The sequence below is a fragment of the Mustela nigripes genome, chromosome 11 (assembly GCF_022355385.1).
Source record: "Mustela nigripes isolate SB6536 chromosome 11, MUSNIG.SB6536, whole genome shotgun sequence".
NCBI lineage: Eukaryota > Metazoa > Chordata > Mammalia > Carnivora > Mustelidae > Mustela > Mustela nigripes.
In genome coordinates this window covers 3,530,239-3,552,481 of record NC_081567.1, presented here as the reverse complement: position 1 = coordinate 3,552,481, position 22,243 = coordinate 3,530,239, and the positions used below count along the sequence as shown (strand labels likewise).

The 22,243-nt window shown below is 51.2% G+C and overlaps 2 protein-coding genes across 4 annotated transcripts in view; both read left to right on the top strand.

Moving 5' to 3' along the window:
- Positions 1-2,924: 2,924 nt before the first annotated feature.
- The window catches only part of RADIL (Rap associating with DIL domain), a 65,932-nt gene continuing 46,613 nt past the window's right edge, over positions 2,925-22,243 (top strand). For all 3 annotated transcript variants that reach the window (XM_059414334.1, XM_059414333.1, XM_059414335.1), the window contains exons 1-2: positions 2,925-3,033; positions 6,918-7,516. In XM_059414334.1, coding sequence (XP_059270317.1) covers positions 6,982-7,516 — 535 coding nt within the window. In that variant the 5' untranslated portion in view covers positions 2,925-3,033; positions 6,918-6,981. The remainder of the gene's footprint in view (positions 3,034-6,917; positions 7,517-22,243) is intronic.
- On the top strand, positions 17,609-22,226 carry PAPOLB (poly(A) polymerase beta). The gene has a single exon (XM_059414332.1). It carries the CDS (start codon positions 17,795-17,797, stop codon positions 19,721-19,723), a length of 1,929 nt encoding a protein of 642 aa, XP_059270315.1. The 5' UTR covers positions 17,609-17,794; the 3' UTR covers positions 19,724-22,226.

Here is a 22,243-nt window from a genome sequence, read left to right as displayed (position 1 = left end):
GACAGGAGCCCTGTCTTTCTGCCTCTAAACAGGTCATCTCTTGGGAACCCTGCATTTGGACCGCCAGCGCTGTTCCTTGATGATATTCCGGTCTCTGTCGCCCTCTGGTGGCCATAGTGGGGCAGCTCAACACTCTGTTTTATTCCCTGGATTTCCGAAGACATTCAATCTTGCAGCTCAAAAACTTATTTTGCTCACCTGCCCATGGGCCTGGGGTAGATGAATAAAACTCAGTTGTTAGCCCTTGATAAGCCTCCAGCTGAAGGAACGAGAAGGAGATGGGTGGCAATCTATCAATTCCTTTGTTTACTCATTTAGCCAGTATTTAATTGAGCACCTGCTAGGCATCCAGTATTGCAGTAACCAAGGCAAATGAGGGGATTGCCTTTACAGAACACGTTTGAGAACAGAAGTTCTGCGTGGCTGGAGTGCTGGGTTGGAGGGGTCATAGAGCGGGCAGCAGGCCAGGTAGGCAGGGTTTGATAGAATGCGAACCCGGGAGCACAGGAGAGCGGTGCAGGTCCAAGTCTGGAGGACAGGGAGCCCTTCCCGGAAAAGGTATTAGCTATCTATTCCCGCGTCACAAACTGTCCCCAGACCAGTGGGTTAAATCAATAAGAAACTGTTCTCATCCTGCGGTTTCTGAGGGTTGGGCATTTGGGAGCAGCTCTGCTGGGTGGGTCTGGCTCATGGACCCTGGGGAGATGTAGTCAGCCTGACGGTCAGGACGGCATCCGTCTGAGGGCTGCTGAGGCTGGAGGGCCCTTTGGGGATCCCCTTGGAGGTTGACTACCCTATAAACACCAAATCTGAGGGGCGCCTGGGTGGCTCAGTGGGTTAAGCCTCTGCCGTCGGTTCAGGTCATGATCCCAGAGTCCTGGGATCAAGCCCCGCATCGGGCCCTCTGCTCGGCTGGGAGCCTGCTTCCTCCTCTCTCTCCCTGCCTGCCTCTCTGCCTACTTGCAATCTTTGTCAAATAATTAAATAAAATCTTAAAAAAAACCAAAACACCAAATCTGAGTCCTAAAGGAAGAGTGGGGATTGGAGGAGGGGCGAAGATGTGTGTGAGGGCTGCACTGGGTCCCTCTAAAATCCATGGGTTGGAGCGCTGACCCCCCAATGCCTCAGAACGCAACTGGATTGGCAGATGGGGCCTTTAAGAGGGGATTAGGGTAAAACGAGGTCATTGGGGTGGGTGTTAATCCACTATGACTGGCGTTCTTAGAAGATTAGTACACAGACACACCCAGAGGGCCGTCCACGTGAGGACTTGGGGAGAGCGGAGCCATCCCCAGGCCAAAGACAGAGGCCTTGGGAGAAGCCAAGACGCCTTGATCTTGGCCTTCTAGCCTCCAGACGGTGAGAGAATGAATGTCTGCAGGTTCAGCTGCCCAGCGTGTGGTGTTCTGCTACAGCAGGTCCAGAAAGCTAATACAGTTGGGAAAGTTGAAAAAGTGTTCCAAGGCCTGAGCCAAGATCTAGACATGTGAAACAGTGTAGTAATCCCATATAGTTGGCATTATGAGATCCCGAAGAACAGGGGCCACGCAACTCCTGTACAGAACCAGAGAATAGTATTTCCTTTATGTTATTCCAGGCTGTAAACTCTCTGTTGCGTGACAATGGTTATAGACAAGACATAAACAAATGGGTGGGGCTGTGTTCCAATAAAACTTTATTTACAAAAACGACAGCCAACATCTGTTGAAGAGGAATGCAGGGGCTGGGTCATGCCAAGAAGTACCTTAGGAGGAGAACACAGAACTAACCCCAGGCTCTCCTTCCAGCCCTGATATTTACCTGTTGAGGGTCGAGGTTGGGGGGGGGGGGGTCGTGGTATGTGGGGAGTCCTATAAAGGGTCTTCTATAATCCAAGCTCAGTTCTGGGCTCTACCTCTGTCTGGTCTCTCTGAACCTTTTTTTCTTCATCTGAATAGTGGCAGAAAAAATATCTGCCTCCCACGAGTCAACGTGAGCTCTAGGTGAGATGACACAGTAGGTAGTCCATTAATGACTGTCCCCCCGCCCCTTTCCTCTTGCATATAGGAAGTCACTCTTACAAGACTTTCTACCCCAATAGCGAGCTGTCAGCAAAAATGTTCACTGCCAGGGTCAGAATTCTGCATCTACATTCAAGACCAGGTGAATGCCCCGGGTGTGGACAAAGGGATGAGTCTTTCCCCAAGCTGAAACCCCAGCAGGAGGACTGATGCTAGACTACTAAGGACGTGAGCTTCTGTTGAAACACGTTATCCAAAGAGGGCCGTTGGGCCAGAGCCCCGGAGCTGACCTGGCCCCGTTTTGCATCGTTTTAAGCAGAAGTGCCATTATTTGATTTGTTATTTAACACTCTGGCTGCTGGGTGGAGACAGGTTTTCTGGGAAATGGGACACTTTCAGGGTCTTAGCTGTTCATATATTGGGTCTGTTCCCTTTTTGGTAATCGTTTGCTTTGTCTTTTTCCCTCCTTTTGCTGGGCCTGGGACAAAACAGCCCACCGGTCCCCCAAGGCCTTAGACCAGCCAGGGGCACTAGAGCATAGCACAGCTCCGCCTCTCCTGCGGAGGTCCACCCCTTGACCTGCGTTCAGGGGTTGGCTGCTTTGGTCCTGGCTCTCAGCGGCCAGCCCCGCCCCCCGGGGACCCCGCCCCTATACTCGAGGCCACGCCCACATCCATTAATTGGCCGGCAGGTGGCGCTGGCGCTCAGCCCAACTCCTCACGAGCCCCGCCCCTCCTTCGAGGCTCCACCCCCTCGAGGTCTAACCCTCGTTCATTAGGTAGGTGGCTGTCAGGGGAAAGCCTCGCTCCGCCCTAGCAGGCCCTGCCCCACCCCACCAGTCCCCGCCCAGCAGTTGGCGGGGGTGGCAGGAGGCCCCGCCCCCACAGGCCCCGCCCCTTGCAGGCCCCGCCCCGTCCGTTGGGCGGCCGGCAGGAGGCGCCGCGCCACGCGCGGGGCGTGGGGCGGGGGCGCGGGCTAACGGCGGTGTGGGAGCCGCGCGGGAACGCGGCGGCGGCGGCGGGCTGTGGCGGAGGTAAGCGCGGGTTGCGCGAGGAGCGGCGGCCAGGGCCCCGGGGCGCAGAGTTGGCCGGCGGGGAGGCCGCGGGGCGCGCGCTGGGGCAACGGGGCCCTCACGGGGCATCTCCGGGGCCGTTCCGGCCGGGCTTGTCCGGTTGTCATGGAGACCGGCCACTGTCGGGCCCCCGGCGCGGCCCCGGCGGGGGTAGAGGGGTGGGACCCGGAGGGGGGGCGAGCGCGGGCGAGGGCGGCCGGGCCCTGCGGGTTCCAGGGTTCGGCTGCGGCCACGGTCCCCCGAGACCCGGGAGTCTGGCCCTCCGCTGCAGGGCACCCCAGTCTCCCTGGTGGTCCGTTCGAGGAGGTCTGGCAGCGCGGGCGCTGCCGGGGAGCAGGGCATGGGGGGGTCTGCGCCCTCCTTCCAGGGTCGGCGTGACATACCCCCCGGGCGCACAGCCGGTCCTGGTTTCCCTGCTCACATAGCAGCGCGTTTCCCACTCGTGTGCCAGCTGAAAGCATTGTCTCCCAGCTATTTCTGTACCACCTCCAGCCCCTCGACAAATAGTGCAGCTAAGAAAACAGATGCTGAGCTGGAGCTCGGCCCGCCCCCCACCCCCTACCCAGGAAGAAACTGGCTTATTTCCCATCAGGGAGCCGGTCGGTTAGGACCAAGGTGGGGGGGAGCTGCAGACCCGCCTGCTCAGCACCCCCCACATACCCTGTTAAGTGGTTAATCTGAATTGCCCAAAAGAATTTGCAAGTGGAGGGTGATTACAGGTGTCTCCAGTTAGTACCTCTTGTGCATTCCAGAGAGGAGCCTTCATCCCATTGGTGGGAAAAGTCACCTCTCCAGAGGGTAGCCTGTCAGAATTACATCTGATTAAATTATTTTTGTAATTGACAGCACTGCTCTGGCTAGAGCTGTCAAGGTAGGATTTATGGAGGGTGGGGACAAAGCCGAGCCTGAGAGTCTACTCTCTTCCTTCCCTGTCCTGGTGGAAATTCTAATGAGTTCCACATTGCGGCGTTGGGCCGGCCATGTGCCTCCACCCAGTTCATCAGCCCGGTTCTGACCTCGCTCGTTGCACTCACTGGTGTGACTTGAGCTTGTTTTCATCAGAAATTGGATTCTTTCTGGAGAACAAGAGAAAAACATCGCCCGAGAGAAGCAACAGCAAGTGTCTTACACCCTTGGGCCCGTGTTTCCCCCAAATGTTTGTGTGGAAGAGGAGTGGGCAGCAAGGGGAAGGGGCAGGTCATGCCTCCAAAACCCAGATCGGGTTACCCAGGGCGCGCCCTGCTCTGGAGGGTGTGCCTGCGCTCCTGGCCTTGCTAGGGACCGTCCGGCGGCACAGGGGGACAAATAGGTTGTCGTCTGCATTCTGCAATCAGGGAGGACGTTGGCGAGGGGACACGTGGCCGCCGTCAGGGGGGGCTGCTCTCTGAAGATGGCCACAGAGGGAGTGACCATGGGGAGAAAAAGGCTTCCTGACCAGATAGACCAAACAGACCCGGGTCTGTGTTTGCCGGGACTTCTTGGGGCTTAAGAAGGCGCTCGTGAAGAGAACAGATCACAGTCTGTCCTACATTTTCTCTGCTCTTGATGTGCTTTTGCGAACTTTGCCTTGGAATCCTGCTGAAGAGAAGGGGGGGGGGGGAGCTCACTTCTGAGGCCCTGGGTGGGGACCTAGCAGCTGGGTCAGTTTCTATTTCTTGTTTATTAAGGCAGAATTAATACAGAACCTGGCCCCCGTGCCAGGCACAGCAGTCCCTTCTACGCCGCACCTTGGGGGCCTTTCTTGCAGTCTTTTGACGGCATCGTATTTAAGTTCAAATTCAGACCCCTTCTCAAGAGGCAGCAGCTTCCAAGCCTGTGGGCCACTTTGGGTTTGGGCGGAGACCCTGGGACCTGTGCTTGAAGGAGGCGGCCAGGTAAGCAGAGAGTCTGGGGAGGGTTCAGGTCCTTTGAGAAGGTGCTGACCCAGAGGCTTCTGAGCCGGGGTGTCCTGAGAGGCACGTTGTGTAACACTTGTGTAACGCGGAAGGCTCGAGTGGGAATGGGCTGCGGATGTGGCGTACGAACTTAGCATGCAGGCTCTAGCCAAAAGGCCTCAGTTGTATCTGACCGGCCCATGCAGGGGGGTGCGGGGGTGGGGGCCGGGGCCAGCTCTGGCCTCCTTAGGATTTCACAAGGAGATGGGTCTCACATTCCTCAGGAGGAGAGAAACGAAGCCTTTCTAGAGCCATTCATGGAGGCCACAGAGAGCCCCATAGGCTTGTTCTGCTGAGGACACTGACTGCATGTGCTAAAGAGCTTTGGGGGGGGCACAAATGATAGGCTACAGGACAGGAGTGTCCCCCGCCCACCCCCGAGGGGCAGGCGTCAGTGTTTGGAACCTCGTCTTTGGCCTTTGGCGCATGAAGCTGTCAGAAGGTTCTGAAGCATTTGGTATTCTCTGAGGGTGCGGCGGTGGACAGACCCAGGCTGGTCCTAGAGGAGTTGAATGGCAGGTCTGCTTCCACACTTTCGGCCAGACTCTCCATCCCAGACGGAGTGAGGGACTTAGAGAACGTGACGGAAGCCTAGAGGACAGCTAGCAGGAGGCCCAAGCGCAGGTCCTCTGTGGGCTCCCTTGGGGTCAGTGTGGGTCCTTTGGTTGGAAGGGGTCCTCAGTGACTTTCTCCTGCCCTAAGCACACAGCTTCGCTTCCAGAAAGCCTTCTCTGGTGCCTATGGAGCCGGCAGTGGGTCAGGACTGCAGACACTGGCTGAGTGCTGACATTTGTCCCAGAGACAGTGGCCCACTGCTGTACTCACTGGGACCTGGGCCATTCTTTGCAGAGCCTCGAGAGGATAGACTTTTCTGGGTTAGTCTGCCTCCTGTTTCTTCGGCGAGGACAAGAGCACAGGAGTTGAATGTAGGGTGGCTGGGTGATGGATGGGTGTGGTTTTTCAGTGTCCCCGACTTGTTGCAAAGCTTCGGTGTTTAGGAAGCCGAGGCTGCCCTCCTGCTCCCACAGCTCCTGGGCAGGGAGAGCCTGGTAAACTCTCTCTTTAGAATCCTAAGCCCTTCGAGCTCTAGGTGCATGGAATTATGATTTTATGACACACCACAGCGCCCCAGAGCTGTCTTCTGATTTGTCCAGTGAGACTGTATCGCTGGACTGTATGGCTGAATACCAGGCTGGATGCAGTGGGTGGGATGCATACATTCCAGTCATGCCTCCGCTGGTTCTGGAAGAGCCCTTTTGTGTCCATTGTGGTCGCGTGGACGTTGTAGAGCAGCTGCCCCAGGGAAGCAGCTCCTTCAAGCCAGGACCAGTCATCGAGGAGCCGCGTTTTGGGGGATCTGTGTTCCGGGTGTCCGATCACTCTGTTAATGTGTCCGTGTCTTTGCCCGTTTTTTTAGTTCCGTTGGTGTTTGTGATTAATTTTGCGTATTAGGGGTTATGGTGTAGGAGAGGCTGAGCTTAAGGCAATGAGCATTGCTACCCTCTGTGGGCTGCCTCCCACGGGACAGCGCCAGCCCTGTCGCAATTCTGCTGGACAAGTCCGCTCATCCACGTGCCCGGGGCCTGTTTCCTGGCTGCCTGCCACAGGGCGCATGCGCCTGGCTCTCCGCAGACATCAGAACCCCATTGCAGAGCGGGGCTTACCTCTTGGTGACCTCTTCATGCTTCCCGGTAATGGCTTTCCTTGAAGGGCAACTCAGGTTGTTCAAACCTGCTTTGTCCCCCGCGGTCCCTGCGATTTAGGTGCTCTGGTGGCCGGAGGGAGCGTGCTGCTAGCTGGGTTGGGACGTGAGGCCCTGGATGACCCCTTATGTCCGCTAGACTCACCTGAGCCTCGTTTGCTCTTGCCACTCGATGGCCGATGCTGACCCACCTGACGTTTTTCTCCCAGGACGCAGTGTTTTCCGTGCCATTGGCCAGAGCCACCCGCCATTGTCCATGACGACGGGCCCGCCATGTTTTATGGGGCCCACTTCATCATGTCTCCCCCCACCAAGAGCAAGCTGAAGCGGCAGAGCCAGCTGCTGTCCAGCATGCTGTCCAGGACGCTGAGCTACAAGTACCGGGACCTGGACACCACCTTCTCCAGCCTGGGTGCCAGCGACGACCCCGCGGAACTCTCCACGCAGCTCTCGGCCCCTGGGGTCCTGAAGGTGTTCGGGGACAGCGTCTGCACGGGAACGCACTACAAGAGCGTCCTGGCCACCTGCATGTCCAGCGCCCAGGAGCTGGTGAAGGAGGCACTGGAGCGCTACGCCCTGAGCCCCGAGTGCGCCAGCCAGTACGTGCTGTGCGACGTGGTGGGCCAGGCCGGCGGCTCGGGGCAGCAGTGGCAGGCTGAGTGCTTTCGGGTCTTTGGAGATAACGAGAAGCCCCTCTTGATCCAGGAATTATGGAAACCCCGAGAAGGCTTGTCCCGGAGGTTTGAGCTAAGAAAGAAGTCTGACGTGGAGGAGCTGGCAGCCAAGGACGTGGACACCATGACCGCAGGTGAGGATGGGGAGAAGCCTCAGGGAGAGCGGCCGGGCCTGGGGAGAACAGGAAGCCAGAGGCTCGGAGCTCTGTTTGGGGGAAAACTCAGGAATACCAGGCTGAGTTTTCTATCACGGCGTTTAAGGACTTCATAGATTTCCCGCTTTAATTCAAGCTCCTTTGGAGACTGCGGTCCGTCTCTCCTGCAGGACTGGGGGCTGGTGCTTTAGTCTTGCGGTCAGAGCCGGGCGCACCACGTGCTCTGGGGCCCGGCGGGTGGCGGGTGCGTTAGAGAAGTCTGGAATCTCAGGGACGAGCTGGTGGAAGGACAAGGGAGGAAGTCGGGTCTCCAGAGGGGACGGGGTGCATTGGGTGGGCCTGGGTCTGTGGGTGCCTGGGGCTGCTGGAGGCCTATGGGCCGCCGCTCTGTGTCTGCTTCTTGTTCAGTTGGTGGGAAGTTGATTATGTTAATAGGTGAACACCATAAACAATAATTTTTTTCAAAGGTAAAAGACTCCTAAATGTATTTTAAGTTGTATTTGTTTTTTTCTTAATTTCCTGGAGAAAATGGTGGCTCTGTGTAAAGAAGGGACTTGTTCTGTGTGGCCCTGTGTTGTCGTTTGATTTCATGATGTCCCGGGGCTGAAAGGGGCCCTGAGCCCTCCTGACCTGTTGTGTGTGTCCCCGAGGTGTTGCAAATGCTCATTCTCTCTAGCCCTGCTTCTGCTCCGGGGCCTGCTTTGTACTTTCAGTGTGTAGAGATGAGCAGGGGGTGGGGTGGGGGTCGGTGGGTCTCCCAGGGGCTGGAGTCACTCGGGCCTGATGGGAACCTCTGAGTCTCACAGTCCAGAGGGGGCCATGGTTGACATTCAGCAGCAGTGGCCCTCTGTGACCTTGGGAAAATTAGTTTGTCTCTTGTGGCCTTGGTTTCCCAATCTGGAGAATGGGGCCATGACTTCAGCATCATGGGCGTTAGTGATACAGTAAAGCGCTTAGCACGGTGCGTGGCAGACGTGCAGGGGGTCATAGTTGCGTGTTATTAGTGTTTCCTGTATGTGGCAAGCAGTCTGTTCCGTGTGCTTCCAGGCAGAACTGAGCTGAGGACAGAGCTGGGGTCCTTCTGATGGGGGCGGAATTACCCCTGACGGCTCTGGGAGTTGCTGGCACATGGTGAGAATCACAAGCAGGCCTGGGTGTCGTTTGTATTGTTGTTTTCAAGCCTCCCTGGACCAGCACCCCGAGTTCCCCAGCCCTCCGGCAGGCCCAGGCTTTGGTTTTTTATCTGGTCCTGCCTTGCCTCCCACCAGGCCAGGCAGACATGCTGAGGGCCTGCACTGGTGTTCAGCTCCTGGTCACTGTCTCACCTGGTGTTTTCTCTGCTGAGTGAAGGGCACAGGGGTCACTCTGCCCTGGGTGCCCGGCCAGGGCCTTCGAAAGCTGGCTCTGTGTCGTACAGGTGATGGCTGGTGGGGCCCTGGGGCCAGATGCCATCTGTAGGACATGGGACTCTGTCTCCTTCTTCACCAGCCCCTTGCAGATGGCCTGCCTTTATGTGAGCCGAGGCAAGAGAAGGCCTGATTGCCCACAGCCTATTCAACCTGGTGCTGGTTTTGCAAAACCTTTCAAATAAAGAGTCTATTGACGGGAGCAGTCTCACTGACACACTTCTCCGGGCTGGAAGCGGGTTGTGTTACCTGCCTGAAGCAGGCCTCCTGGACCCCGGGAAGTTGCCGGCCTTCCCTTGGGGTGTGGTCAGGGCACTCTGGGACCCCTGGCCATGCTGTACCCCCCATGCCCGTGATGGGCGAGACGGTGCAGGGAGGCATGTGGAGGCTGTGGGTCGTCTGAGCCGCCCCCCAGGAGCCGCAGCGAATGTTCTGTGTGTGTTGACGATTCTGGGCCAAGTCCGATAATGAGAAGGAATCTCAAGCTTGTTGGTCTGCCTGCTCCGGCAGACTTTGCCCGGTGTCTCCTGCCGAACCCCACCTCCCCCAGCCCCTGCTGTGCCTGCCTGTCCTCTAGAGAGGGGGCGCCTCGCTGGCCTTGTGTGTGGCCAGGAGGCTGCGGGGGGCGGGGTGTGGAGGGGATGGGGGGATGTGGGCCCCTGCTGAATTCCCCTGCACTGCGGGGCTCCACGCTTCTCTGCTCTCCTCCTTCCCCCAGAAGCAGGCCAGCTTGTCCCTACTCTTCCCGTGAGCCAGCAGCAGTCTGCCTCGTCTGGGAAGAGTGCTGGGGAAGGGAAGAGACCGTCTGCATGTGCACATATGCATGTGTGTGTATGTGTGCATCTGTGTGCACCAGTGTGTGCAGTGTGCACGTGACTTCATGCGGCCTGGGGGTCGGGGCTCGCTTAGCCAGTGTCCAGAGTGTGCGTCCTGGTGGCTCTTTGGAGCTAAGCAGCTGCCGGGAGTGGCCCTCTTCCTGCAAACTCAGGGGGGTCCCCTCTGAATCAGGGCGTGAAAGGGTGCGCCAGGCACTTCCTGGGGCTCCCCTTCACCGTTTGGACCACTACTCTGCACCCATAGTAATGCACTCAGGCACTCTGGGTTCTGTTTTCATAAACACTGTCTTTTCACAGCTGCCAGCTTCCCCCTGATTTCCAGAGTATCAAAATATTGTGCATCCGCTCCGGGAGAGAGGCGGCTGCGTAGGCGGGGCAGCAGGGCCTCTCCCACTCACATATTCCCAGGAGGCTGGTGTTTCGGACAGGGCTCTGGGTCCTGTCACTGACACGGAGATAGTGATCACTTCTGCACACTTTGGGGAGGGGTGACAGCTGGGCCATGTGGTCTCTATCAGTGGCTTGGGAGGGGGAGAGTGAAGGTTCCTGAAGGGTGTGTTTAGCCTGGATTTCTCAGCCTTGGCCTCACTGACGTTTTCGGTCCGTGGTTTGCTGCGAGGGCCGACCTGTACACCGGAGGGTAGTTTGTAGTTCCAGGCCTCTGCCCGCTAGGTGCCAGCAACACCCCTTCTTGCTGTGGCAACTGAAAATGTCTTCTGGCATTAGCGGGTGTCCCTGGGGGCAAACATGGTCCTGGACTGGGAAGCACCAGTTTGGACCCAGCGGCCTGAGCTTAGTTTGTTGGCCACAGCAAGTGCTTGACCACTGGGGCCGGTGGTCAATGTTTCCTGTATGTGGAAACGTGGCCATGTGCCTTCATGGTCCTCAGGCCACGCTTGCTCTCTGTGGCTCACGGAGGGACTTGGGTGCCTTGAAAGCCCAGTAACTTAAGGGTGACATGCGGGGCTTGTTTTCCTGCCTGTGGATTCCTGTGTGGCCTGCGTGGCCCTCGGAGGCTCGGCATTGTTCCAGTCCCTGCACATGGGGGCTCCTTCCCTGCTTCGGGTGTCCTCTGTGAAGGAGGCAAGCTTAGAGCCTCTGACCCGAGGTGTGCAGGCCATCCCACTGTATGGCCTCTCGGCCTCCGGGCTTGTGACCAACCACCATACAAGGGTCTGTGCAGTGTGGGGCATACAGTAGGGGCTCATTAAGTGCCTGTTGAAGGACTGCTGCCCGCAAGGGGAGCAAGCTCCTCCCTGAGTCCCACTTCCCACTTGTGTCTAAGACTCCAGAGTTAGAGTCCATTTTCTTTGCTGGGGGTTGGGGACGGGGAGGAGAGAGGGTGGTGTGCCGATTGGGCGGCGGTCCCTGGTCCAAGCTGTCGTTTGAGTGACTGTGCCCCTTGGGCACCTGACGGTACAAGCTGCCCACCTCCCCTCTCCTTCAGGCCCAGTGTGAGTGGCTGGTGGTGGCAGATACATGACTCTGAGCACCTGACTTTGGTGTGTGGTTCCTTAAACCTTTCCATCCACAGATGGGCAGACGGAGCCTGGACCCCCACACCCCCCTGCCAGTGGCAGAAATGTTGGGGCTGCCCTCCGCTGTCCCCACTCATGGATTGTGCATCATGAGTTCCATCCTCACACATCCCCCAACCTCCCCGTGCTTTTGACATTTTCCTTCTGCAATGAATCTGCTCTTTAAGAACTTCTCTCAGGATAAAAGAGGCAATCTGGGGTTTCGTCTCCTTTTATTTGGGGGGTGACTGCCTTGTGAGTCTTGAGTGAGACTCCTTTAAGCATAGTCACAGAGATAGAATCATTGTGGGCAGAGTTTATTTTACGTGGTTTGATGAAAAGCAAGACAACTGCTAACTCTTTTTATCAGTCTAAAGTCATTGAGCTTAGACATTTTTGAGAATTTTTAATTCAAAGAGAACATAAAGTCAAATGGTTACTTGCTTATACCTGTCTCATCTTTAATTCCTTGTGTAGATTTTTAAAAAGTCCAGAACCTTCAGTTTCACAAAGAAGTGCAGTGTTGGGGGGCACCTGGGTGGCTCAGTGGGTTAAAGCCTCTGCCTTTGGCTCGGGTCGTGATCCCAGGGTCCTGGGATCGAGCCCCACATCGGGCTCTCTGCTCAGCGGAGAGCCTGCTTCCTCCTCTCTCTCTCTCTGCCTGCCTCTCTGCCTACTTGTGATCTCTGTCTGTCAAATAAATAAATAAAATTAAAAAAAAAAAAAAAAGAAGTGCAGTGTTGGAGGTGGCCTAACAGTCCTGTTCCCCTGAGCTGGGTCGCGCCCACTGGGGGCCCGGCCAGCAGCACCCTCGCCTCCCCGGGGACTTCCGGCCACATTATACAGGGAACCTCCAAAGCTTACCTCCAAACCCACAGTGGGAGGTCAGAACTGGTGTAAAATGTTAACAAGCTGTAAACTAGAGGGATTGGCGAAGTGGCCAGGGTGGACACTGCAGGGCAGGAATTTAGGCAGTGAAAAGGAGTGTGTGTGTGCAGGCGTGCCGGCTCCCCCGGGGTGCTGGGGCCGGAGGGGTTAGGTGTCGGGGTGGGGGATGAGCAGGAACACCAGACATCTGGCAGCCCTCAGATCCCCGGTTCCTCATCTTTCTTCATGTTTGGCCCCCAACTGGGATGCTCACATGGTGAGAGGGGGTGATAATTGCTTGTCACTAGTAACTAGTGATTCTATAAATAACACTTAACTCATTTTCTAAAACCTCTTTACAGTTTTACCGAAACTGATTTTAAAATTCTGGAAGAAGTATGTTAAAAACAAACAAACCCATTAGCCAGCATTTGTGCCTAGTATAACAAATCCACTGGTTCTTGATCCCTTCTGGGTTGTACCAAATTGGACCAAAGCACATCAACCTCTTTAAAGTTGTCTTGAAACGGGTAGACATAAAACCAAAATTTTGAATCTGGTTAAATGGAAAGAGAAACCTCATTTAGTCCAGCCAACCATGTGAAGCATATCCAAGAAGTATTAACATACTAACAACTGTGTTTTATTAACATTTAAAGCAGGTTGATATCTGTTGGTTCCCAAAAGGGTCTTATAATTTTGGGGAAAGCTTGCCGGGGATATATTTAAATCATATAGCACAGTGTCTCTCACTGGTTTTAGATAATAATAAACAGAGAATGCTAGTCAACTCCTTTTTTTTCCTTCTGATGGTTGTAGTGGCAGAAATGTCGCCAGAGATCTTGAACACATGTTCGGATGCGTATGGAGTGAAAGCATAAGTGAGTCCTAAGTTCACCTTTGCTGTGCTGTCCTTGCACAGACTGAGTCCATCTTTGTGAAAGGAGCCTGGTTCTCAGATGCCCAAGATCGGTTTGAACAAGATGAGCATGGGGGAGATTGGCCTCCTCAGCTCTGAGACGTGTTTTAAAACCACGGTAATTCAGACATGTGGTTTAGGGGCAGGAATTTCCCAGCAGATGGAGGGCACAGGATAGAGAAGGCAGAGGCAGACCTATGTTGACTGACCCAATGGGAATTTGGTGCAATGTAGATTGCCTCCTAGGTAGTGGGGAAAGGATTTTGTAATTGGTGTTTGGATAATTGGCCTCAGCTAAGAGAAGGAAAGACTTCACAGAAGGCTTAAAAGGCACAAACTGCAAGGGGAAAAGGTAGATGGATTTGACTATATCAAAGTTCAAACTTTTTTTTTTAAAGATTTTATTTATTTATTTGACAGAGATCACAAGTAGGCAGAGAGGCAGGCAGAGAAAGGGGGGAAGCAGGTTCTCTGTGGAGCAGAGAGCCCGATGTGGTGTTCGATCCCAGGACCCTGAGACCATGACCTGAGTTGAAGGCAGAGGCTTAACCCACTGAGCCACCCAGGTGCCCTATCAAAGTTTAATTTTAAGGACACTGCATGATAAGATTAATATCTCCCTGTGGTGCTGTAAATTTCAGTTTGTCGCTTTTGACGGAAGCATAGTTTTCCATCATTTCCATGTATTTACATACACCACATTATCCGTTCCCCAAATCACGGGCACTCAGGTTAAATCCAGCTTCATCCTACAATGAACAATGGTACATCCATCCTCTTAAGGGTCCTTCCAGAGTTCTCTGATGGTATTCTCCAGAAACAGAACTTCTGGCTTGTAGACACGTCCACTTGGTTTCTTAGTAAGCACTGCTGGACCCCAGCTTCTTCCAGAGAGGCTGCTGTGACAGTGGTGTACTTCCTTGTGTGGCCCTTCCCCATCCTCAGGCACTGAGTATGAGCCCCTGACCCACGGACACCTCCCTCATCAAAAGGTGCTGTAGTGTCGTGGGCTGCTGGAGTCATGAGGCCACAGGAACTCCCTGTAGCCAACGGGGATAAGTAGCTACGAACCGAGCCCCGAAATGAATTGGGTTGCAACATGTAGATCGGAAACTGACCTCTACCTAATCAAAATCCAAGAAACGAGTCTTCTGGATGTTGATTACCAGTGACTCAAAGGAGAAAGAATTTTATTTTTCGTGCTCATTCATTCATTTGTCAGCGAATATTTGCTGAGCGCTACTCCATTGGTGCCTGACCGGGTGTATATATAGATAGCCGGGAAAAAACAAATAGATCATGTTCTCAAGGAGCGGAGAGTCTAGTGGGAAGCAAAGGCAAAGAAACAATCACATGGAAAACGTAATTACCAACTGTGGTCACTGCTGTGGAAGAAAAGCACATGTGCTAGTCGAGCATGAAGGTTAGGAAAATTCTCTCTGAGGAGGTAAATTTTAAGCCAGTCTCAAGAATGACAACATATTAACCAGGTGAAGAGTAGTGGACACCTGTGGAGCCAGAAGAGCTTTCTGGGCGGAGGGAAGAGCATTGTGTGCAGACTCAGGGATGTGAGACAGTGAAGCAAAGGCAAGGCACTGCCTTCAGTGCCTTCAGCACTGGAAGAAGGCCGTGTGGCTGGAGCATGGGGGGAAGCTGTGGGCACTGAGGCTGGTGAGATGGTCAGGGGAAGACGAACCTGGGTTGTTGGGTATCTTAGATTTTAGACTAAGTATAATGGGAGGCCACTGAAGGGGTTAAAACACCACTCTGGCTCCTCGTAGAAAATACTTGAAAAAGTCCGTAATAGGCAGTTAATTAAGTTATTATAGGAGTTTAGATGAGAGTTGATGGTGACCTCAAGTAGAGTTGTGAGAGAACAGGCAGAGAGAAGTGTATGAACCCCAAATATATTCTGGCGGCAGAATCAACAATATTTGTAAATGAACTCGATGGTGAGTTTGAGAAAGAGGGAGGTGTTGAGAACGACTCCCCAGTTGCTGGCGTGCGCATTTGTGGAGATGCCATTTACTAAAATGGTGACTGAGAGAGAAACAAATTATGGAGGGAGGAGTAAGAGCTCTCTTCGGACTAGGTTAAGTTTCAGATGTTCAATGGAAATGGTAGACAGGAAGTCAGAATACAGATCTGGAGCTCAGAAGGCAGTCTGTCATGCGGCATCTGGATGACTCAGTTGGTTAGGTGTCTGTCTTTTGGTTTTGGCTCAGGTCATGATCTCAGGGTTGTGGGATTGAGCCCTGTGTGGGGCTCTCTGTGTGCTCAGGTGGAGTCTGTTTGGGATTCTCTCCCTTTCCCTCTGCTCCTCTCCCCTGTCCTCTCTCGTGCGTGCACGTGCTTTCTCTCATATACATACATACATATGTATGTGTGTGTGTGTATATATAATCTTTAAAAAGGGTCTGTTACAGAGGCTTAAATTAAGCTGTAAATAGGTGATATTTAAAGCTGTGAAAATAGGGGCACCTATGGGGCAACATGGAAGTCACCAAAGACCTTACTGATAGCTGTGTTGCTGGAATGTTGAGCATTCAAACTATATTGAAATGGGTAGAAAAATAGGTACTTCTGTTTCTTACAATATGTTGGGATTACTTACCCTAGAAAATCTTTCTATGTAAAGTGCCTGGAAGTGTTGGTTGAAATATAAAAGAATCTCCTTTACGATGCATAGCTGAGTACCCAAGAAAATAAAGTAAATCAGCAGGGGTGAAAAGAAACCAAAAAGAGGTACTTCGAAATCTCAGACTCTTAGCTGGCTCTCTATGTTATGATTGTTCTGGAGGCATTTGCCGGTCTTTGCAATCAAGAAACTTTAACAGCTGCCCAAGAAAGAGACCTAGAGGGGTGCCTGGGTGGCTCAGTGGGTTAAAGCCTCTGCCTTTGGCTCAGGTCATGATCTCAGGGTCCTGGGATCGAGCCCCGCATTGGGCTCTCTGCTCAGCAGGGAGCCTGCTTCCTCCTCTCTCTCTGCCTGCCTCTCTGCCTACTTGTGATCTCTATCTGTCAAATAAAATAAATAAAATCTTAAAAAAGAAAAGAGAGACTTCAGGACCTAAAGAGGCAGGGAGTGGGAACTGAAACCCCTGGATATGGTTGCAACTCTTGAAGGGCGACACACTGAGTGTAGAAGATGGGAGAGGAAGAATCTGATAGCTGGTAAAAGGAGGTGACAGAGTTCTCCTTCTGGATCTGGGCTCTGGGTGGGGAAAACTCTTCCCTAGAATAAAAAACCACTCTTCCTTTAACGTATTTTTGGGATTCAGAATCACACTACTCAGGTGATCTGGCTAGTCCTTGGAAAAGGAATTCAATTACAGCATACAATTTGATAGCATACAAGGACATCTGATAGGGACGAAACGATTCCTCTTTGGAAGTACATCCACACAGGCATCCCCAGACTCACCAGAGATGAGATCACGATCCAAAAATTATAAGACCCCTGAAGCAATGCCTGTCTGAGTCCATAGAAAATAAGCTAGACTCAGATTCTTGAGAGTATTAAGAATTAATACTTAAGAGTATTAAGAATTGGGACCATTAGTAATAGTTATAACTAGTTATAGAATAATAAGTAAGTTTGAAATGTTTACTGAATAAAAGGTAGAAAGGAAACAGGAAGTAATAGAATGTCTTCCAAAGAGGGAAGATGTGGAAAATAACAAGATAATGCTTCCAGTAATTAAAAATGTAAGTACTTAAATAGATGCTTCTGTGATGGCTTAAACAGCAGACTAACTACAGCTGAGACTAACTACAACAACTGGAGAATTGATCACCACCCAGGAGGAAACAGGAGGTAAGAGACATGGAGAACCCAATGAGAAAGTTTATCCTTGTCCACATGAAGAGAATCAAGAGAAGAGAACAGTGTGAGGAGCATATTCTAAGGACATGCCTGAGTTTCTTCCTGAGGTCATGGAATAAAAAGCATGAATCTTATGATTCAGAAATCACGTGTGCCCCTTGACACCTAGTGGTGGTCACACCGCAGGAGACTGAGGGCACAGAGGATTTTTGCAGCTGCCAGAGGAAAGGACAGGGGAGCAGGTCAGCCAGACTGGGCACTTCTCAACAGAGACCGTAGAAACCAGAGGCGGCAGCTGGGAAGAACAGAACTGTCAGCCCGGAGTGGCAGACCCAGCTACACCACCGGCCAGGCACCTGGCCGCGGAGGACGCAATGCAGGTGCTTTGCACCGCAGACCCTCACTTTGAGGGGCTTCTGAAGGATGCACCCGAGGGCAGAGGCTACCCGAAGCTGCCCCTGGAGAGGAAGACGATCTGAGGTGTATGGGAAAATGGTGATCAAGGGACTGGACGGTAGGTGTGTGTAACCAGTACGGATGAAGCCGAGAGCGAGGCGTACCCCGACCACCTACACCTGTCGGGAGTTTTGTGGCGGAACCTCGGAAACTACAACTCCCGTGAGGCTCCGCGCGGCACGCAGGCGCCGTGGCATACGTGTTGTGCGTGGCCGTTCTAGAACGCCTCTCTGAGGGCCCGGGCGCCATGTTGGGGCAGAGGGGACTACCGGGAGGCGCTTGAAGCGGCGGGAGTGGTGAGGGAGCGGGTTGGACCTGGGTTGGTAGGAGCCCCGCCCCTCCCGCCTCAGCGGATCATGACCCGGGTAGCGGCCGTGGAGGTCGCGGTCGCGGTGGCGGGGGACTTGGCGTGGCAGGGCCCGCGCTAGAGATGATGCCGTTTCCGGTGACAACCTCCGGATCACAACAGACACCGCCGCCGCCCAAGCGCTATGGCATCTCCTCCCCCATCAGCTTAGCAGCCCCCAAGGAGACTGACTGCGTACTTACCCAGAAGTTAATTGAAACCCTGAAGCCCTTTGGGGTTTTTGAAGAGGAAGAGGAACTGCAGCGCAGGATTTTAATTTTGGAAAAATTAAATAATCTGGTAAAGGAATGGATAAGAGAAATCAGTGAAAGCAAGAGCCTTCCACAAGCTGTAATTGAAAATGTTGGAGGGAAAATCTTTACGTTTGGCTCTTACAGATTAGGAGTACACACGAAAGGCGCTGACATTGATGCGCTGTGCGTTGCGCCGAGACATGTTGATCGAAGTGACTTTTTCACCTCATTCTATGACAAATTGAAACTACACGAAGAAGTAAAAGATTTAAGGGCTGTTGAGGAGGCCTTTGTACCAGTTATTAAACTGTGTTTTGATGGTATAGAGATTGATATTTTGTTTGCGAGGTTGGCACTGCAGACTATTCCAGAAGATTTGGACCTAAGAGATGACAGTCTGCTTAAAAACTTAGATATTAGATGCATAAGAAGCCTTAACGGTTGCCGGGTGACAGATGAAATTTTACATCTAGTTCCAAACATTGACAACTTCAGGTTAACTCTCAGAGCCATCAAACTGTGGGCCAAATGCCACAATATCTATTCCAATATATTAGGATTCCTGGGAGGTGTTTCTTGGGCCATGCTAGTAGCGAGAACTTGCCAGCTCTACCCAAATGCAATAGCATCAACTCTTGTTCGTAAGTTTTTCTTGGTATTTTCAGAATGGGAATGGCCAAATCCAGTGCTACTGAAAGAGCCTGAAGAGCGGAATCTTAATTTGCCTGTATGGGACCCAAGAGTAAATCCCAGTGATAGGTACCATCTTATGCCCATAATCACACCAGCGTACCCACAGCAGAACTCCACATACAATGTGTCTGTTTCAACAAGGATGGTCATGATTGAGGAGTTTAAACAAGGGCTTGCTATCACACATGAAATTTTGCTGAGTAAGGCAGAGTGGTCTAAGCTTTTTGAAGCTCGAAGCTTCTTTCAAAAGTATAAGCATTATATTGTACTCCTAGCAAGTGCACCAACAGAAAAACAACATCTAGAATGGGTGGGCTTGGTGGAGTCAAAAATCCGAATCCTGGTTGGAAGCTTGGAGAAGAATGAATTTATTACTCTGGCGCATGTGAATCCTCAGTCGTTTCCGGCACCTAAAGAAAATCCTGACAAGGAACAATTTCGTACGATGTGGGTGATTGGGTTAGTGTTAAAAAGGCCAGAAAACTCCGAGGTTCTCAGTATTGATCTCACCTATGATATCCAGTCTTTCACAGATACCGTTTATAGGCAAGCAATAAATAGCAAGATGTTTGAGATGGATATGAAAATTGCTGCAATGCATTTAAGAAGAAAGGAACTTCATCAACTGCTGCCTAATCATGTGCTTCAGAAACGGAAAACCCATTCATCGGAAGGTGTTACTTTAACAGCTTTGAGTGACAGCAGCCTTGGCTTGTCTACAGACAGTGAAGACAGCATGTCTGTGCCTTTACCTGCTGGCACTATGAAGACCGGCCCAGTGACTGGCAGCTCTCAGGGCAGAAACAGTCCTGCTCCTGCTGTAATGGCAGCATCTGTGACCGCCGTACAAGTTACTGAAGTTTCCTTGCAACAAGGGACTCCAAGCGAAAGCTTAGGAGGTGCGTCAAGCGAAAGCATTCCTCAGACTGCCTCACAGCCAGCCCTCCTTCCACTACCAAAGGCCACAGTTGCCAGAGTTGTTTCTTCAACACGTCTGGTAAACCATCCACCCAGGCCTTCAGGGAGCACTGCGACAAACATAGCTAATCCTATCGTGGGCGTCTAGTCGGCATTCTCACCTCATAAAGGACCAAGGAAACTAAAAGAAGAGGAACAGACTCATAAAGAGACAAGTACAACTCCATTAGAAACTACTCCGACAGTGGCTGGCCTTGTGGCAAACATCCAGTACAGAACTTTCTAATATCCCGGCTCTCCCTGCAGATCCTATTACCAAGAATTTGGAAAGACAGATTGAACTGATACAAACAACCTCAAAGGTCCATAAATTATATCTGCCAACCCAACCTGTGGTCTTCAAATGCTAAAGGAGGAGAACGAAGGGTACCAAACTAGATTTGACTCAAGCTAGATTTAGCCTTACTTGGTAACTTCCCTTACTTGGCTAATTTGATCAGAGGTCCAGGTTAGTATATGATGCTAGAAGTACTACTACAAATGCGTCAGCAGCGATTACAGTAACTTTTAAAGGAAGACTGCCCATAAAGAGAAAAGAGAAAAAGCCCTCCAGCTATATTTGTACCCATGCCTGACATCCGGACTGGATTTATGTTTGATGCATTGTTGGGGAAAATTTGCAATACAAACTGGTATTGAAATTCCTTACACTGATGATGCACTTTATGTATATTTTTATTAGAAAGTAGAACTAATTTTAAGTTTTTCAGCTTGATGAACTTTAGTTTTTTTCTTAAAGATTTTTCTTCTTTATTAACTGTCAAACCAGATGCCCTTGTGTAGTGTGTACTAAACTCCAGAAAAAGCACAAACATCCATTTAGCTTGGTCCCCATGACGTAGCTTTAACCCTTTAAAATGAAATGTCAGCTCATTGGGTATATATCTGACACTGAAACAGTGATCAGTAAGTCTTTGGTTTTGCCGGGATGCCATCAAGAAATAATATGTTGGTTTTATCTGTGGAATTGTTTTAGAGTGCATACAATCAGCAGTCACACAGCAAATACTGTCTCATAGCTAACAGAGCTCCATATTCTTGTGTCCTTAAGCATTTGTCCTAAAAAACAACCTTTAACTTCCCCTTCCTTCTCTTTGCTTGTATGTACGAGGTATGCTTGTATGTAAGAGTCCTAAAAAAAAAACAACAACCCAGAATGCTAATGTATTCTTAACCACAATGTGAAACCCACAATCCTGTGGTCATATGGTACAAAACACTGGATTTTGATTCCATGGCTAATATTTCATGAAAGCTTTACTGAAAGTAATGAATTGGGAAACAGTTACCGGTCTCGGATGGCTATTTGACCTACAGAGGAGAAACTTTGTGTGCACCCACAGAGTATCTGCTTACAGTAAAGCTAATTTCCAGTTTAAACCTGTAGCAAAAAGTTATCTTCTCCAAAATATTTAAGCCAATTTTTATTTTTAAAGGAATAACTAAAATTTATCGGTAAATTTTATATGTGGAAACATACAAAATAGTTCCTAGCAAGCACTTGATATCTAGTAGCTTCCGGTTTTTGTTTTATTCTACAAGAGATTAGGAATGCCTTCCTTTAAAAAAAAAAAAAAAAGACTACTCATAACTAAGTGGCAGGACGTCCATGTTTAGGACACGTGAATGGCTGCAGATGTAGATGAATTGAAGTTTTGTCTTAATTTGGACACAGTGAGCCTGACAGTTTTCCGGTTAGCCTGGTCCTGATTCCTGCCTTTCTACCACATGTGCATTTTTCATGTGAAACCGTAATTTATTTCTTAAGCCCTTTCCCTATCCTTCTAGATTAACTTTCCAAAGTTGGAATATAGTCTTCTTCCTTTTAGGCTCTGCAGTAATTGAGGCTTTGTTTTCACCCCTACTTTGTGATGTCAAGTTCACAGTGTTCCTGTTGCCCACATCTTTGCCCCGTGCAGTCACCTTGCCCTTCCGCCACAGTAAGTCAGGTGAAGTGTGCGCGAGACCTGTGGGGTCTGGCTGGAATTGCCAGGCACAAATGTAGTCTTGTCATTTTGTTTACACGTTGGCGGGAAAATTAGTTTATTAAGTGTTTTATGTAATTCTATTTGTTTAACCACATTGGAAACTTGGAGCTTTCTAGTTTTCATTAACTGAATATCAGACAAGTTTTTTTCACATGATGTACATAGTGTCTCATGACTGGAGTTGGCTTTGTTTTGTAAAACCTGTACCCCTTGTATTTTTCAAGCGCTGTTTTGCAAACAGATGATGTATTTCTCCATTGAAAACCACAATAAAAATAAAGAAGCAAGCAAAGGGGTTTAAATCTGACAGAAAGAGTTCAGATGCTTGGCATGCCTGGGGGGCTCAGTTGGTTAAGTGTCTGCTTTAGTTAGGCTCAGGTCATGTTGATCTTGGAGTCCCTGGATCGAGCCCCCATGTCAGGCTCTCTGCTCAACAGGGAGTCAGCTTCTCCCTCTCCCTCTGCTCCATTTCTCTCTCCCTCTCAAAAAAAAAAAAAAAAAAAAAAAAAAAGTTCAGTTGCTCTTACATTGTTGCAGAGGAGGGTTAAGACACTGATGGAATTTTTGACTATATTAAGTCTAGAATTCATGTTATCATGCTAGGGGAACATGTGAAAGCG